At 39.6% G+C, this 17,147-nt stretch overlaps 1 protein-coding gene across 2 annotated transcripts in view; it reads right to left on the reverse strand.

Moving 5' to 3' along the window:
• Positions 1-16,290, reverse strand: part of vav3 (vav guanine nucleotide exchange factor 3) — a 96,027-nt gene extending 79,737 nt beyond the window's left edge. For both annotated transcript variants that reach the window (XM_029528709.1, XM_029528710.1), the window contains exon 1: positions 15,889-16,290. In XM_029528709.1, the coding sequence (XP_029384569.1) occupies positions 15,889-16,095 (207 nt within the window). In that variant the 5' untranslated portion in view covers positions 16,096-16,290. The remainder of the gene's footprint in view (positions 1-15,888) is intronic.
• Between the last annotated feature and the right edge of the window lie 857 nt (positions 16,291-17,147).

Here is a 17,147-nt window from a genome sequence, read left to right on the forward strand (position 1 = left end):
TGTTCTGCCTCTGAGTGAAATATACAAATAACCTAATTGTGAAGGATAAGGAATTTAGGACAACTCATGCTGTTCCATCCCAGAAGAATGATCGTGACACACATTGAGTTTGGATAAAAGTGCATATTTTTGCAAATACCAACACTGTATGTTGAGGATTCAAAATCACCCTTTTGCACATCACCTCCACAAAAAGTATCAAGTATCCAATTCAAAACTCCATAGCAACAAGATGGAGCCTTTTATAACTCCCATGCGTACTGTGGAGCTTAATGAAATTCTGTTCTTGTTCTCTCACAGTGGAGTAAAATGCAGCTTGAGTTTGGCCAACTCATTGCATAAACCACACTGAGCATTAGCTAATGGCAATCAATTGGATGAGTCTCTCACAGAGAGAATCAAAACCTGACAAAAATCTAATTTGGGTTTAAAAATCTGCCTGTCCATCATTCCATCCAAATGCCATCTGCCCACCAAGCTACCTGACAGGAGACCGTGAAGAGAAAAGGTGCAGGGAGAAAATGCAAATCAGACATAGTATATCAACAAGTTTCAACCCCCTGCGGATTCAAGGTCCAAGGTTCAGTTTGATTTATTATCATTTGCATGTTTACACATTAAATTTGTACTAGGATCAAGAAGTGTATGTTATAATAAGTAAAACATAATTGGTAAAATAATCAATAATAAACAGTCCTATACTAAGTGAAGTGCCTTTAATGACATATGTAGTGAAACAGTCTAACAGCCTCTGGGTAGAGGCTGTGTTTGAGCCTAGTTGGTCCCTGTCTTGATACTCTGCAGCCTCTTGCCTGATCAGGAGTCAAACAGTCCATGGGCTGGGGGGGTAAAGTTCATCATGATCTTGCTCTTGCTGATATAGATGTCCTCAATGGAACGAAGGCCACTGTGGGTGATCTTCTGGGTGATTTTCACCACCATCTACAGCCTCTTCCTGTCAGCAGCAGAGCAGTCCCCATACCAGGTGGTGATGGAGGAGGTGAGTGTACTCTCCACCACACACCTGTAAAAAACTGCAAGCACAAAGGTGTTGAGGCCTGGCTGCCTCAGTCTCCTGAGGAAATTGAGGCATTGTCGATGGCAGATGTGGTTATGGTCCAAGACCCAAGACATGTGGACTCCCAAGGCACATTTTTTGCACCACTGTACTGTGTTTGGTGTAAATTACATCATTTGCACAGACCCAAATCATACGTAGGGGTTGACATATTGCATTCCAAGACATCAGGTCACATCCATGTTATGATAGAGCTTTGTCAGCTGTGCAACCAGGAAATGGGAGGTTAAACGTAGGCGGAGGTCTGCTGACACTGAAAAAAACAATGTTCTCTTTGTCAGAGGTTGGGGTCATCAAAACAGACAGTTTGGGCAGATAGTGTGCTTTTATTCATTAAAAGCTGTAAAAACAACAATGTGTTCTGCAGCCTTTTTATATTCCTTTAACAGATTTATAACTTTTCTTTTCTGCCTCAAGGTAGGATAACCCACACACTCTACAACTATATGAAATGGAAATTGACAAAGCAGATGTTCTTGGTCATTCTTTCCAGTCTAGTTCCAGTTACTGAATCCCCTGCCAGTTGGTGACGTCTTTTTGATTTCTTATCCTAACAGATTTTCAGCAACAGACAGCAATTACTATCTGGATAACTGGTCAGCTCAATGTATTTGCAGGAGAGAGTTCTATGGAAATATGACAAATGTTTGCAGGCTAATGATTCCCACTTAATCAATATTTTTATATTAAATACAAGAATGATGGTCAATCATTTTAGTTATGGTGTCTGGTAGAATAGATTTACATGCTCCAATGTTACAAGAAAAAAAGTTTTTCCCCAGGGTCAGAATTCACACTCACAGGTCTCATACCTGAGGACCCCCCCCCATGCTTCTCAGAGGCCACAACCCATTTTCAGGAGTGGAGGCACTGGCTACAAGGATCGGCGATATCATTCCTAGTGCTAACTGACCATAAAAATGTACCTGCAGGCAGCCAAACAGCTCAACTCCTGCCAGGCTCGTTGGGCTCTTTTTCTGGGATGTTTTAATTTTTCTCTCTCCTACCGTCAAGGGACCCGGAACACTAAACCCTATCCCCTTTCCCAATTGCACAACTCCCCTCAGGAGACTAAGGACTCCGAGACTCCTGTTTCTTCCCTGGTCACATTTGGCTGTCGATTTTGTAACTGGTCTGCCACCCTCCAATGGGAACACAGTTATTATGAAATGGTGCATTTCATTCCCCTCCCTAAACTCCCCTCTGCCCTGGAGACAGCAGATCAATTAATAACACAGGTATTCCGTATCCATGGTCTGCCAACAGATATTGTTTCAGACCAAGGCCCACAATTCGCTTCCCAAGTCTAGCAGGCCTTCTGCAAGGCAATTGGAGCTTAATCAAGTCTCTCCTCAGGCTACCACCCCCAGTCAAACAGGCAGTCAGAGAGAGCCAACCAGGACTTGGGAGTCTGCTCTGCATTGTGTGTCAGCCCGCCATCATGCTTTGTGGAGCATGCATCTCCCCTGGGTAGAATATTCCCCTGATATCCTCATGGTGGCTAATGGGTTCCAACCCCCAGTTTCCATCAACAAGGGGTTGCCCTCAACTGCGTTGTTGCCACGCTCTGTGGTGACATGCCAGGACTGCACTGTGTTGCACTGCCCAGTGGAACCGCACCTTGGCGGACAAACACCGTGTTCCAGCTTTGGACTATTACCCAGAAAAGGTGAGGCTCTCTACCTGTTGCCTACCCCTCCAAGTGGACTCTAGTAAGCTTGCCCCCAGATTTATCAACAAACTTATTAAGCCCAGTGCAGTCCGGCTGAAACCTCCATCTTCGCTCCAATTCACCCTACATTCTACGTCTCCCTACTTAAGCCAGTTGCCACTAATGCACTCCATTTAAGACTCTGGTCCTGATCTGCCAGAATGCCTTGTTTCTCACATGCTTTGCTGGTGTCGTAGAGCTCAGCCACCACAACCATGTGCTGCCGTGGTGTTCCTTTATTACTTTGTCCAGTTTTGTTTCTTGATTTTGCTCTGTTCTTTTAAATACATTTTTATTTTTACTTAATCGCCTGAGCTTCCTGTGGATCCAGACCACGTTCCCCTCATTACCAGTGCCACATACTTGCCCAGATTTATGGGTTGTAGCACTCTGGAAAAGACAGTGTACAGTGTAACACTAACACAACATAAGTCAATGTTTAACATATAGTACAACGTATTATTTGACTTCAGAAATCCTTCAATATTGTTTTTATTATTCCTATTCCTGTCATGGTTCTGGTTCAAACTTTTGTTTTGAAGTTCTGTTGCATTCTGTTTCTTGTGTTGTGTTTTCATCTTTTCTTTTTTGTTTCAGGGCTGGATGCGTCACAGGTGTGCTGAGCCTGATTACACTCTGTATTTAAGATTCAGTCTCCACGACCCCCATTGCCAGAACGCCTTGTTCCACACCCTGCTTCTCTTTGTCAGCTCCTCGTATTGTACTCAATGGCCTCCAGAGGTTCCATGACTATTTGTGTTCTAAGTTCTAAACTAGTGATTTTCTGTTGTTACTTTGTTCCTGAACTGCCTAGTTGTTCTAGTGACTTTTTGTTCATAACTTTTAGTACATCACCTAATGTTGTAAGTGATTTTCAGTTGAATACTTAATTTTTTTTTTCCCTAATGTTGCTAATGATTTTTTTTTGTTGAAACTTTCTTATAGTGTTTTGCCCCTGGAGTTTCCAGTGATTTTTGTTGTTCCTTATTTTTCTGTTGTCCACTCTCTCCAGTGCTCTGCCATAGCCGCATTCAGCCCTCCAGTTTGCTACTTTTATTATTGTATGTTCCAGCATTTTGTTGTTACTTTGTCAATGAATCTTTGAATAATTATATCTGTCTGTCCCTCTGTTCCTCATGTAACAATTCCTCTTCTGTCAAAATTTTGATTCATCACTTGTCCTGGTTTTGAGAAAAACTCAGTGATTTACATGTGAAAATGTGCGTCTCAGTCTCGATCAGTGTGGCTTAGAGTACCATCAGGTGAAATTGGATAATCTTCCACGGCACACCTGATGATTTCTTCCAGCACAGCGGTTAGGAATGACTGCATTAAAGGGTTAGGGTTAGTTAATCAATTGACACACGCACAGACACATACACACAGAGAGACATACAATAAGCGATAAATGCATATACACACACACAGAATTTGATCAGTCAGCCTCTTTTGGACATGTCCACAAAACATGTCTCCCATTTGCTCAAATTAAATTTCTATACAACAAAACTGTGTCTGTTTTTACAGCGCTCAGTTTGTCTGCCTTTTAGTCTCTAGAAACACCAAAAACATACATACACTGTTTCAGGAATTTGTTGCAGCGGTCACCATTTGGTCAGCTCTCTTTTAGGAGTTTTGTCATAAATCTCTTCAATTTGAGGGCTTTGCAGAGTCAAAACTCTACTCGTTTTGGGCTCACTGCCTCTGCTCTTAGGGCTTTGTCCCTGCAACCCTGGATAGCAGATGACAGCACAGGTGTGTGTATGTGTGCCCCAGGTGCAGACTTCTCTGATTTGAGAGCAGTTGATCAACTGGCACAGATACACACAGACACACGCACACACACACACCCAGAGAGGGTTAAGTCGATGTGTATGTGTCAGCTTATCAACTGACACATAGACACAAACATGGACACACTTGGACATATATAGACATACATACTAACAGTTTTTAAAGAAATCCCAGTTCATCATGTCTGACAGTTCTCATCACCTGGACCTGCAGTTTAAGTGCCTGCCTTCTGGTTCCCTGCCTAATGACTGCCCAATGACAAGCCTGTCTACTCCACATGGCTTTGTTTACACCTGTCAAGTTAATGTCTCAGGATGTCGTGACAATATCACAATATTCTACAACAAGAAGGACAAGGTAACCGGTCTCCCTTTTAGTTCTCACTCTATTGCAAGTCTATTGGCCTACGCCCATTATTTCACTTTTGGACAATTCTGACAATACTCATAAAGAAGACTTCATTCCCAAGTTGTTTTGGTCAGCATCGGTTCATTAACACCCCCATCCATTAAAAATATCGTATTCTAGATCCCATCCGCTCCACTGGTGTAACACTGTCGAACTGTAATATATCAGACTTTCCTTTGTCAGATTACATACTTGTCTCATTTACTCTCAACTTACCATTATTCAAAATACTAAAATACCACTACATCACTGCAAAGGCAGGGTACACCAGTCCATCGCAGGGTCAACTTGCAGAGACAGACAGAGAAGAATAACCATTCACACTCATACTCAGATCTACAGGCAATTTATAATCCCCAGTTAACCTAGACATGCATATCTTTTGGACGGTAGGAGGAAACCGGAGTGCCCAGAGGAAACCCACACAAGCCCAGGGAGAACATGCATAGAACTCTGCATAGAAAAGCACCAGGCCCAAGAACCAAACCCGCAACCTTGCTGTGAGGCAACAGTGCTAACCATTATTTATGTTTGCCCTGTAATGGACTGGTGACCTGTCCAGGGTGTACCCCGCCCTTGCCCAGTGTCAGCTGGGATTGTCTCCAGCAACCCCTGGATAAAGTGCAGAAGATGAATGAATGAATGAACTGCAGCTTTAATCAATCTCATTTGCAGATGTAACAAGTAACATAAAATACCAAGGTCCACCACCGACACAGCAGCAAATAGCAAATACACACAAAGGGTAGCTGAAAATAGAGATGACTATGTATGTCAGGAGCTGGTGGAGACCAAACAAAGAAACCAAAGAGAGGAACACTTGGCTGGCAGGTGATAATAAATTCAACTTCATGTCTGCTGTATAGATTACAATATACCGGGACTGTGTTTGCAGCTTATTCCAAAGCAAGCTCAAGACAAATTCTTTCTCTGCCCACACTGCCTTCATACAAGCATCATGTAATTTGTCATAGTGCCTAAAGAAATATCATATACGTCTTCCATTCCATGTCAGTTTTATATTTCCAAGAATAAGAAGGAAAGAAAGAAATTGTTTCTAACATTTTCAACAACAACAATTTAATGAGACTGTTCAATGTAATGTACTGAATCCTAATACCACCAATACTACTGATAAATCTTCCTCATCTTTGGGTTGACAAACTCGATACAAACAAGTGACAAAAATAAACTGCATCACAGCCAGACATCGCCTTATTCTCACGGTAAAAGGGTGAATTGACTGATCAGCTTTTTGTGAAATGTAACATGAAAACACCTGACCATGTCTGAGTGATATTTTTGACCCTGATTCAAATCGTTTCTCTAGCCTCCCTTTCTCTGATGAAATGACAATAAGGCTGTAAGGGAAAACTCTACTCCCTCTCCTCCATCTTTCTACCACTATAAGTGCCCCACAACACCAATAGGTGATGATGATCCATTAAATCGTGGCTTTAGCTCAATGAGCTCATAGGTATAAACAAAGCTTCCTCCCCCCACCACCATCCCAACCTCAACTAGAGACAGAATAAGAACAAGAGAATAAATGTGTCTTGCTGTGTGAGATATGAATCTTCCTAGCAATACATATCAGGTGGTTTCTGGTCAAAAGTAGTTTTATACCCCTATATTCTAGGGGTGTAATCAAGGTGGGGTGAAGTACTGGAGAGGGGATCAATACTAAAATTGAGTGAAAATTAAAATTTTGACTCATTTATGATTGAAAAAACACGGATGCTTAGTAGGTTAACTGACATCATCACTCCTCCTCTTTGCCTTGCTGTTACTCGTCCTTACTCCCTTACTTTGTGAATAAGTGCGCTGCTTAAAAAGGCTGGTCAACTCTGGTTTCTGACTGCATTTGAGTGTGTTTGTGTGTGCATGTGTGTGTGAGAGAGAGAGAAAGACACTGTGCTCATTTAGAGGTGGGGCTTGAATAATATGAATTTCTGAAGTCTCACAGAATATTAGTGTATGGACATTTGGGTTGATAAACTCTGCGTTTCTCTGTTTTCCAACACATTTTCAATCCAGGTATATTCGAACCTCCTAGTATACAGTCAATCTTTATAATATTAACATAATATTAACTGTATAAACTAATATGTTCCACTATTTTCTGTAGGGTTTCTTGGTCTTCTCCACTCTGTCTCCTTCACACAAAAAAGGATATCTCCAATTCCAGTAGATAGCAGTCATCCATCACTTCCACCTTGAGTGGTTTAGCACAGGACACCTTATTAAACTGTCCCTGCTAGACAAGGGGCTAAGTAACCTGAAGCAGCCATTAGCCATGTGCATACTCAGTCCCTACACATGCACAAACACAAAAATGTGTCTCGTACATATAGGTTCATCGGTTACTAGGCAGGTTCTGGGAGTCTTATATTCAGTTTTATTTGAAGTATTATTTTTTGGACTTATTTATTCCTTTATTTAAGCTAGTATATGGCAGAGATTCCAATAAAAAAATAGAGAGGGTAATGACCTTGCAGCATAGGTCCTATGCCAGAACTGAACCCAGGAAACTGTGATAATATGATATTACAGTTAACAAGTTAACCAACTGTGCTGTTTTACATGCAGTTTCCTGTAGACTGATACAGTACTATCCCCCTTGCATGACTCCAGTGTTCCACCACAGTGAACTTGACAGTAAACAGCATGGTTAGGACCACTGTAGTAAATTGGTTCCAAGGATACATAGTTGCAATCCCAAAGTCATTGTCTTTCAAGAAGCATTTCAACATTAACATTAAGCAAAAAAAAGGGCTGAAACTACAACCATCATTTATATGTGTTACAGTTTTCATGATTATACTGTATGCTGTGCTATGCTGTGATGGATAAAACCCTGGCTAGACTTAAAATGCCACTGATTGTGATGTTGATAGTTTGCCAGTGAATACGGCATTGACTGCCTCAGAGCTTTCAGAGCACTCAGCAGTGATTAACTAAACCAACCACGCTAGAACAGAGTAACATAATAAACATTGATTGCAGATGCATTTTCCAACACAGAATGTCACCTAATAAAATCAGCATATGCATTATCTTTACTTTAATTTCCACTGGAGCTGAAGCCTTTAGCAGTTGGCTGTGGTCCAGGCATGTTACCTTGGTGATAGAATGAAAGGTCAGTGCAATCTGTGCTGACGTTGCACATTCACAGACGTTGTGGTACATTCACAGAGTGAAGTGCAACAAAATCTTGTATTTGCAAATTCACATTCATGTCAGTGTATATGCAGCGGCAAAGGAACTACTATGATTGCATCACACACCCACTAGCATTGTACACAGGAGGCTGCAGTGCCCAGTGGTGACTGAACTCAATTAGATGGCACCAGTCTTACTTTCAACAGGCAATTTCCATTTATTTTTATTTTTAGTCTTTTGATGAAAATGCAATTTAGTTTAAGTCATATTTTAGTCATTGAAAATACAAAAATGTTTGTCTTAGTTTTAGTAAATACTAAATGACTTTAGTCGGACAGAATCTAAAGTAGACTTAGTCCACTTGATTTTAAGTAGTTTAAGTAGTTTTTTTTTTTTTTTAAGTGTAATGCATTATTTTAAAAAATTCTCTTGGATCTCCACTCATTGGGAACATTAACCAATTAAAAGGGAATGGTATTCAGGTTAAAATGTGCAATACAGACACACATTGCAGCCTGAGACGTTTGCTTGTTCCTAACAAGCAAGTTTCATTATCAATCCCCACAGAGACATTTTTGCAGAGAATACCACAGGTAAGAAAAAGAGATATATCTGGACCAAACAGATAACCGGACCAAAGGAGGTTGTTTATCGCAAAGAGGAAGGGTTCTAGTACCAAGCTTTGAGGCATTGCCATTAGGAGGAGGTTAAGGACATTTGCCCTTTCCATGAGATACCGAAGGAGTGCCCAGTTTCAAGGTTTCAATCTAACAAAGGGCTTTGCCCAATAGGACCATGTCGAAAAATTCTAGGGATGCACAATATTTATCAGACTGATTTGAGGGAAAATTACGTAATTTTTTTATCAACCCAATAGGTACATTTTATCCGATAAAAAGACCCGATAAATTAATAAGTTTGGGGAAAATGTTTGCAGGCCGAGTAGCCCCAAAACAAGCCATGATGCGCCAGTTACGTCATCTATCGTGCCTTACTAGAAGGACACAAGCCTGGCCCCGTCACTGCCTGACTAATAATGCGCATGTCTTCACCAGTCATTTTTCTTATTGGCAGAAGATAAAACCAAAACCTATTCTACAAGGATTTCGAGAGGAGGAAAGAAGACTTAACACAACGAATCTCATATATCACCTGAAAACTTGCCATTGCGGTGAAGAGGTATTGAAAGAATAGGAAACGGCGGCAGCAGCTAGCGGTGCTAAGGCTAGAACAACAACAACATGAAGTGTCAATGTCCCCATTCAGCAGGCGTTTGAAAAGTGTAAAAACTTTTCAAGAGCTAGTGAAAAGGCTAAAGCCATTAACGAAAAGGTGATTGAATTCATAGCACTTGATGACTAGCCCTTTTCTCTCTCCACAAATATCTTTGCAGATAAAACATATATCTGTTAAACAATTTTCAATGGGATGCACTTTTTTGTTTGAATTGAATTGTGTCTTTTGCTGCTGTTATTGTTATTTACAGCAGATGACCACATATATTGTGGGATGACATGGAAAAAAATAAACATCAGAAGAGCCAAAACTTTTGTTTGCTGTTGTAGATAGGCCAGAGCTACTAAAATATAAATTTTTCATCACTGCATCCTGCACAAACTGCAGATTATATGACGATTAAATTAAATATAAAAATATGAATTTATCGGTTATCCGTATCTGTATCAGCCATGAGAATTAGGAAATTATCAGTTATTGGTATCGGTTGAAATTTTTCATATCTTGCCTCTCTAAAAAATTCAGATAGCAAGGTGAAGTGGTTGACTGTATAAAATGTTGCTGAGAGCTTAAAGTGATTTCCAATACTAGAATCATAAATGCCTTCTAGTTTTGCCTAAAATATGTACTCGGCTATCAGCCAGTACCATCAGTCCATTATCTGATCCAGTATCATGTCATTTGTAATTGCTGACATTTGGTTAACATCAATGTTCAGGCCAAAGGTACAACATTCAAAAGAAATCAATGTCTAAAGTAGTGTTTAAAATAATCTTATTTCTCTTTAGCAGCATACAATGATTTTTTTAACGCAGTATCGGCTCAGTAAACAAATTCAGGTACCACAATCTCTATTTTAGAAGAAAAAAAAATTGTATCTCAAGATCTGTATGAAATGTCCAGCTAGATAAAAACTGAGGACTGACCTGCAGTAATGGAATCTTAATAGTCAAGAGGCTTAATATCCTGAAACCCGAGGTCACATGACTTGAGAGAGAACCCCATGAGTTGCTTTTGGCTTGTGCGGAATAAGTGCTCACAGTCTTTCTCAGTCTCCCACACCCTTTTCCTACCTTTTTTAGGGAAGAGCGAAGCCTTTTAAGACTGCTGTACAGAGAGTTCACTGTGAAAAACTAACTTTCTTCTTCTCTGTCTGTAATCACACAACTTTGTGTGACTGTTTTGGGGAGGTCAAGAACCTCTAAAATGTAAGAGATTTTTTTTTTTATACATATATATATATATATACATATATATATAAATATATATATATACAGTATGTGGTTTAAACATAATATTTTAACAACAAAAATACAGCAGTACCCCCCCCCCCCATGCTTTGAAAATGGTTTGATCCACCCTCTCCCTCCCACCTTTCCTTATCCCTATTCCCTATGTCCGAGCTCTTCATCTGTTAACAATAGCCTTCGAGAGTGTGATGTGTAAGTATCTGGCCTAAACCAGGACATGTGACATTTCTTTGCTTCTGCCACTCAATACCAACAAATTATTATCATAACCAGTCCTTATTTCTGCTGCATTGAGTCATAGATCACTGTTTATGTTGTTAGGTAGCAGTTAGCTGATGTTTTTTTCTTGCTAGGAAATGCTACAGATTGGTCAGTCAACATTGTACTTTAGGCAGGGTTGCCTCTCCTTTATTATTTTGCTATTTATTATAAGTATTAGTATTATTATTTTGGAGATTTCAAGCACTTTTCTTTTTTTATTTAATTTTAATTTTTAATTTAATTTTAATTTTAATTTTTATTGTTGTATTTGTATTATAGAATGCAAACAATAAGGAAAAAGGCAGAGACAAACACTGAAAAAGTCAATTTCTGTTCATGTGTTTTACATGTTGTGCATTGCATTTCAAATAAGGTCCATTTTTGGTATTTTTGGTACTCACTATAGGGGGCTGTTTCACAGAAACATATATACTGTTTATGTGTATGTGTATATGTTGAGGAGCTGCTGTATCAAAATGAGTCATCTTCTTCCAGAACTTAATAAATTTGTCCATACATAGGTTCAGGGATAAAGTCTGCTTTTCTGTTATATATTTATTTTATGATTCCAGTCCATTCCTTGTTTGCTGTAGTTCAGCATTTCAATAACTTTTCTTAGATTTGTTGGTTTAGTCACAGTGTTTCCTCTACCCAAAATATGTCATGCTTTTTGTTCACAAATGTGAGAATGATGATCCAAAATTGTGTTAAAATGTACAAAACAGTGAAATTTGATATAAGGCGCAATGTCAATGACCGGAACTATTTTCATACATAAGTTGTATACCAGGTTATAAGGGGCATGATAAAACATATATAAAGCGAAACACAACAGCCAGGTGAGTTGAACTTTATTCAACTCATTCACAATAACTCAGAATATTGTTCAGTTGTGACAAATACAGAAAGATGGATTTCAAAATTGGGTTTACGTTAAATACCTAATGTTGTCTTGACGTCTAATTATAGTGAGGTAACATCAACTAAATGTTGGATGATGGTTGCTTGCCATCACTACATAATTAGTTATCTAACATTGTCTGACATTGCAACCTATATTCAACCAAGGACCAACATTAATACAACATCCCTGTGTCAGCTGGAAATGCAAGCAGAGTGGCTTCGTCACTTACCAAAGTTGCACTAAAACATTTTGACAGAGCGCAATGTACCACATAAAATTGGTTTTGAGGTCAGAAAGCACAACAAGAATCCATACATAAGGCGCACCAGATTATAAGGCGCACTGCTGATTTTCTGAGAAAATGTAATTATTCTAAGTGCGCCTTACAATGCGAAAAATATGGTATTTAATGCTCAGGATCTAAATAATAAAATGTAGTCAAAGTTGTCCAACATCTCTGCAGTGATACTGTCATCATACTTTTATAGGATGAAAATGTTTTATCTCTGTGGCTTAAAATACAAAAGCAAAATAAATCAATCACACCATGCTTCAGCAGCAGTTCTTTCCACATGGCTGTATTCTGCATCACAACAAGCAGACAGTTAATTGATAATAAGTGCATAAAGTCTTGGTTTCTCCGTGAATTTCTTCTACTTGGCATGAACCACCATCTCACATTTGACACTCATTCAAATTAGAGCATATTCTTACTAAAAGTGTGTCTCTCTGTCACTTTCGCTTTTAAAAAATGAAGTACAGTTTTATCATGAGAAGTGAGGTGACTGTTCTCCTCATTCTATGTGACATCTCTGCTTTACTCTAAGCTTGATCAAGAGCATGTTTAGTTTCACTTCCTTCCTCTATTCCATTTCCTGATTTCCTGTGCATGTCAAGGCTCATTGTTGCTCTGTGTGCAGCTCATAATCCTGAGCAATGAAAAAAAAAAGACCAGAAAAGGCTGTACACATTTTTAAGTTATATTATCAGGGTTTCAAGAAATTTATTGAAAATTGATTCAATAAAAACTTGCCTTGTCACATTTTAGTGTATGTGTCTGTTTATAAATGGAAGCTTCAGTGGCCACGTTACCTCAGGAGACAAATATTTTAGCTTGCTAGCTAATTTGTTGTTAGCCCACCCTGTTGGTAGCACATGAGACAAAAAAGTGCTTCAAAGATATGTGCATTCTTCTCAGTAAAAACTGGGCAACAAATGTTTGAAAGAAAAGAATGATGGGAACATTTCATGATTTGTTTTTCTTCCCTGCGCTAAAACCAAAAACTAACCAGCAATTATATGCTGTTTTCTCTCTTAGAAAAGCAAAATTCTGCATTTGCTGTGGTGAAGCTGCACCTCGCCTGCAATGACCACAGAGGATTACTTTTTAAACTGGAATCTTGAACTAATCTTTGAACTTAACCTCTGTAAACCTCACATGTTCATGCACATATATACAAAGTAGGCATCCAATGTTTGTCCAATCTTCCAATAATGTTGCAGGTGCATCGTTATTCATCTTTCAACAGAGGAACAGCTCCAGCACAGAGTAACTAATTTCATCAGTAAATAGACTTATACCAGCTACTTCATTTTGTTGTTTTCCCATCCTGCATTCACATCAATGGCAAGAGGCCATTCATAAAAACAGGTGTCTCATTCCACAGCATATACAGTACAGGCCAAAAGTTTGGACACACTTTCCTATTCATTTGAATGAGAAGGTGTGTCCAAACTTTTGGCCTGTACTGTAAATCACCAACACACGGTTATTGTTGCAGGAGGGGAAAAAAACACATTGTGCTTTAATCAGTCAGCTAACTGCAGCATGAAGGACTAACCCTTCAGGGTCCTTTGTGTCCTCAGAGACTTGAGAAAAGCCTTTTGTAGCCCATTTCCTCCACTGTCTTTTTCTTTCCGTCTCACAGGTCCCATGGGTGAGGCCATGGTGGCATCCTAGGTGGTATTACAGGCCAATGATAAAGTAGATGACACAGCCCTCATGAATTATGCAGAGTGGAGATGCAACCCCACTCTCAGTTATGTAAATGTAACTTTGGAGAAGACAGAGTTAGAAAAATTACTGGGGGGTTTTCACATTCAGCAGTGAGGTAGTATCCAACATCGAGCAGTATGAGAGTGTGTAAAAGGCAAAGTGTTATCTACCAACACGCATATGCAGAAGTGGTAAATATTCAAAGTAATCATTCACAGAATTAAAGGTCATTCATCACACCTGTAACTGAACCTACACACAGGTCATTGTGTCCATAAATGCTGTTGTAAACAGTAGGCTAGGTTGTGCAGGAGGTCTCTTTTTGTAATAAAAAAGACAAAGTACAGAAGTTGGTTTTCATTACCAACTATAAGAATATGTAAAACACCTAAAAGCTAAAGATGACTGTTTTACACTTTATGTGTACAGCATATGCTCACATGCATTTTCTGAGTGTATGATGTTGTTCTAGAGCCTACTACTAAAGAAAATTTGCCACCAAGATTTCATCAGTTGCACAGTGTGAGTACATCTTCCAGCCAACCATAACACAAAACCTGCCTATAAATAACACAGTTTGTGCCACGCCAGGCTCTGAGCATATGTAACCCTACCACACATGACAGTCAAGCTGACAGCAAACACTGAACTATTGATGTCTCGCTATCAGTAATTGCATTGGTTCTAGCATAACCTCTAACAGTAAATGGACTAATCAGCTACTGCTATATCCCATTCTAGGTTTTAGAAGTCAAAAGAACTTGAGACAGTTGATTTCCACTTTCACTGACAATTTTGGAATTATTGATGCTTTTTCTAAACTGTCCATTGGAGCCATTAGTCTAACAGCAGATATCCAATTCATCTGTGAAATACAAGTAATAGCATATGAAATTGACCACACCACTGTGACATTGAGTTTGAAGTTCCCTGTCCATCAGTGCTATGACACAACACAGGACTGATATTCTTTATCACCAGTTTTTGATTAGATAAGCGTTAGGGTTAGGGTTATTATTATCCTATTACAGGATAATTGCCTATACTGTAGTTTTTTTTTGTGTGTATGTGTGTCACTGGTACAGTCTAGTTATTTTTCACCAGGTTTGCAGGCTCAGGAGGTAAGTGCTAACCTTACTGTGTTGTCACTGAGCCAGACACCAAGATTCACTGTTGTGAAGGGAAATATTAATCTGGTCCTGGCTCCCTCTGTCCTGTACTTGAACCAGATGGCATTTGACAAACAGGAGCCAGGTCTCTTGTTAGTCTGTATTAATATAAATATAAAAGATGAATACTGTGCAATTTTATGTTGGTTTTTCTGCCTATACATATGTACACATATTTATACACACACACACACACATATATATATATATATATATATATATATATATATATATATATATATATAGAGAGAGAGAGAGAGAGAGAGAAAAAAGGCTGTTTGTCACAGTCTCGGGGTTCATTTTTGACTAAGACCGAAGGCTATCACAAGTAACTGAGACAAAAAGTAAAGTGAGAGATCGGATGAAGTCACTTGAGTCATTTCCGCTGAAGACTAAACTTTAACATAGCACTAAGATGGTCCTGTTGTGTCGCCGCCACATTTCGTCTATTTCCTGCAGTTCAGTGTTTCCATGTTGCAACCACTTTAAGGCCCAAAGCAATAATAAAGAGTACATTGTGGTAGTGGAGATGACTGTAATGCTTCGGCAGGTAAAACACAGAGGGACATGGACTCCCTGAGTAAAGTGTCAGCTATGATGGTTTGTTGGCATCTTCGTAGTGCAGTGCTATGCCAGAACAAGAGCTGCTGCAGAGATTTTAAAAAGTTCAAATTTTCCCAAACACAAGGGTTCATGTCTATATTAAATTAAATAGAATTTGATATCATTCAAAATTCCATTGGCAATAAGAACCAGTGATATTCTAGCTGCAATTAACTTTTTGCTCGAAGCATAAAATCTTAAATTTGAGCTTATTCTAAGGGAGCCTGAGCGGGTCGCTCTCTCCAGCGGAGCTGAGTTGTAGTTTGGTGAAGAAGCAAGGAGCAGGCGTTGACTTGAGGACACATCCGTGTCTTACCTGGGACATTTGCGGCCTGAGGTTGATTTCCTTTAGGTTGATGGATTGGGATCTCAGGTTGTTGAGCAGATGGCACAGGAGGACTCCATCCCGGAGGGTTTGGGCCAGGTCAAACACCTGTGCAGACTCCCATGTGACCCGGTGGTTAGCGGGGAGCACCTTGCAGTTTATCAGCCACAGAGCGCATTGCCTCCAGTACTCCATCATTAATGGGGCTTCAGCTTCAATCTGACGCGTTTTGTGTTGTATTGAAGAGAACAGCTGACGGCTCGACAGTGACTCACAGCGCGTCCATATTACATCCGCTGACTGTGAAAGCCGACGAACAGGAACAGAGTTGGTGGAGCAGATCGCCTGCTCCAAGGATGAAAGTGGTTGAGGCTGGATGGAGCACACCGCTCTCTGTCCTCTTCCTCTTCCTCTCTCTCATACAAACACACATACGAACGCGCGCGCGCACACACGTCGACACGCTCCCTCTCTCGTCTCTCTCTTCCCTCCCCCTGGCCCTGTTCGTTCCCTCCTCTGCCTGCCACCCGAAGGCTGGTTGTACAAAATTACAGAAAGAGAAATAACAAAGTCCGAATTGTAAACTCATTTCCAGAAGACAACAAAATTGTGTAAAACACTAGATAGGGCCAAATAGCCCATTAACTGCTGTAAAGATTCTTATGGTCTGCATGAGGATACCCTGCAGCTGAGTCCAATTTATGTTAAAGATAATCAAAGTAGAGCTTTCTATACAGACACAATATCAATATCACAATTTTACTCATATCTTCTTAGATATATGTTGTAGTCTACATCTTCCCAGAAACATGTGACCAAGAGCATCAGGATAATTAGCACATGATCCAGTACCTTAAATTGAAATATGATTTGATATTGCTTTTTTAAGCATGTCTGTGCTGCTGTCGTTTAGTGTTTGCTGGTGCAAGATGGGTGTTTGCATGAGTGAATGACTAGTTTGAGCAGGGAACAGTGTGGCTATGTGTCATCTGCTTATTCCCAATATACTGAAGACACTGCGCAAGCATGATTTAATTGTGCTTTTATAAAAACAAAGTTTGAGTCTATTCAGTCAAATGAGACTGTATCTATATGTTTTAAAATTGTTCATGACAACACAAAGCAGCACACATGATTGTTACTGTTAATTAATAACAGAGCTTTGAAAACAAAGTGTTTAGGTTTTGATTATGTATGAACACTTTCTATTATTATGTATTATTGCATTTTTCACACACATGTTGAATGCC

This window comes from Echeneis naucrates, chromosome 20, assembly GCF_900963305.1.
Source record: "Echeneis naucrates chromosome 20, fEcheNa1.1, whole genome shotgun sequence".
Taxonomy (NCBI): domain Eukaryota; kingdom Metazoa; phylum Chordata; class Actinopteri; order Carangiformes; family Echeneidae; genus Echeneis; species Echeneis naucrates.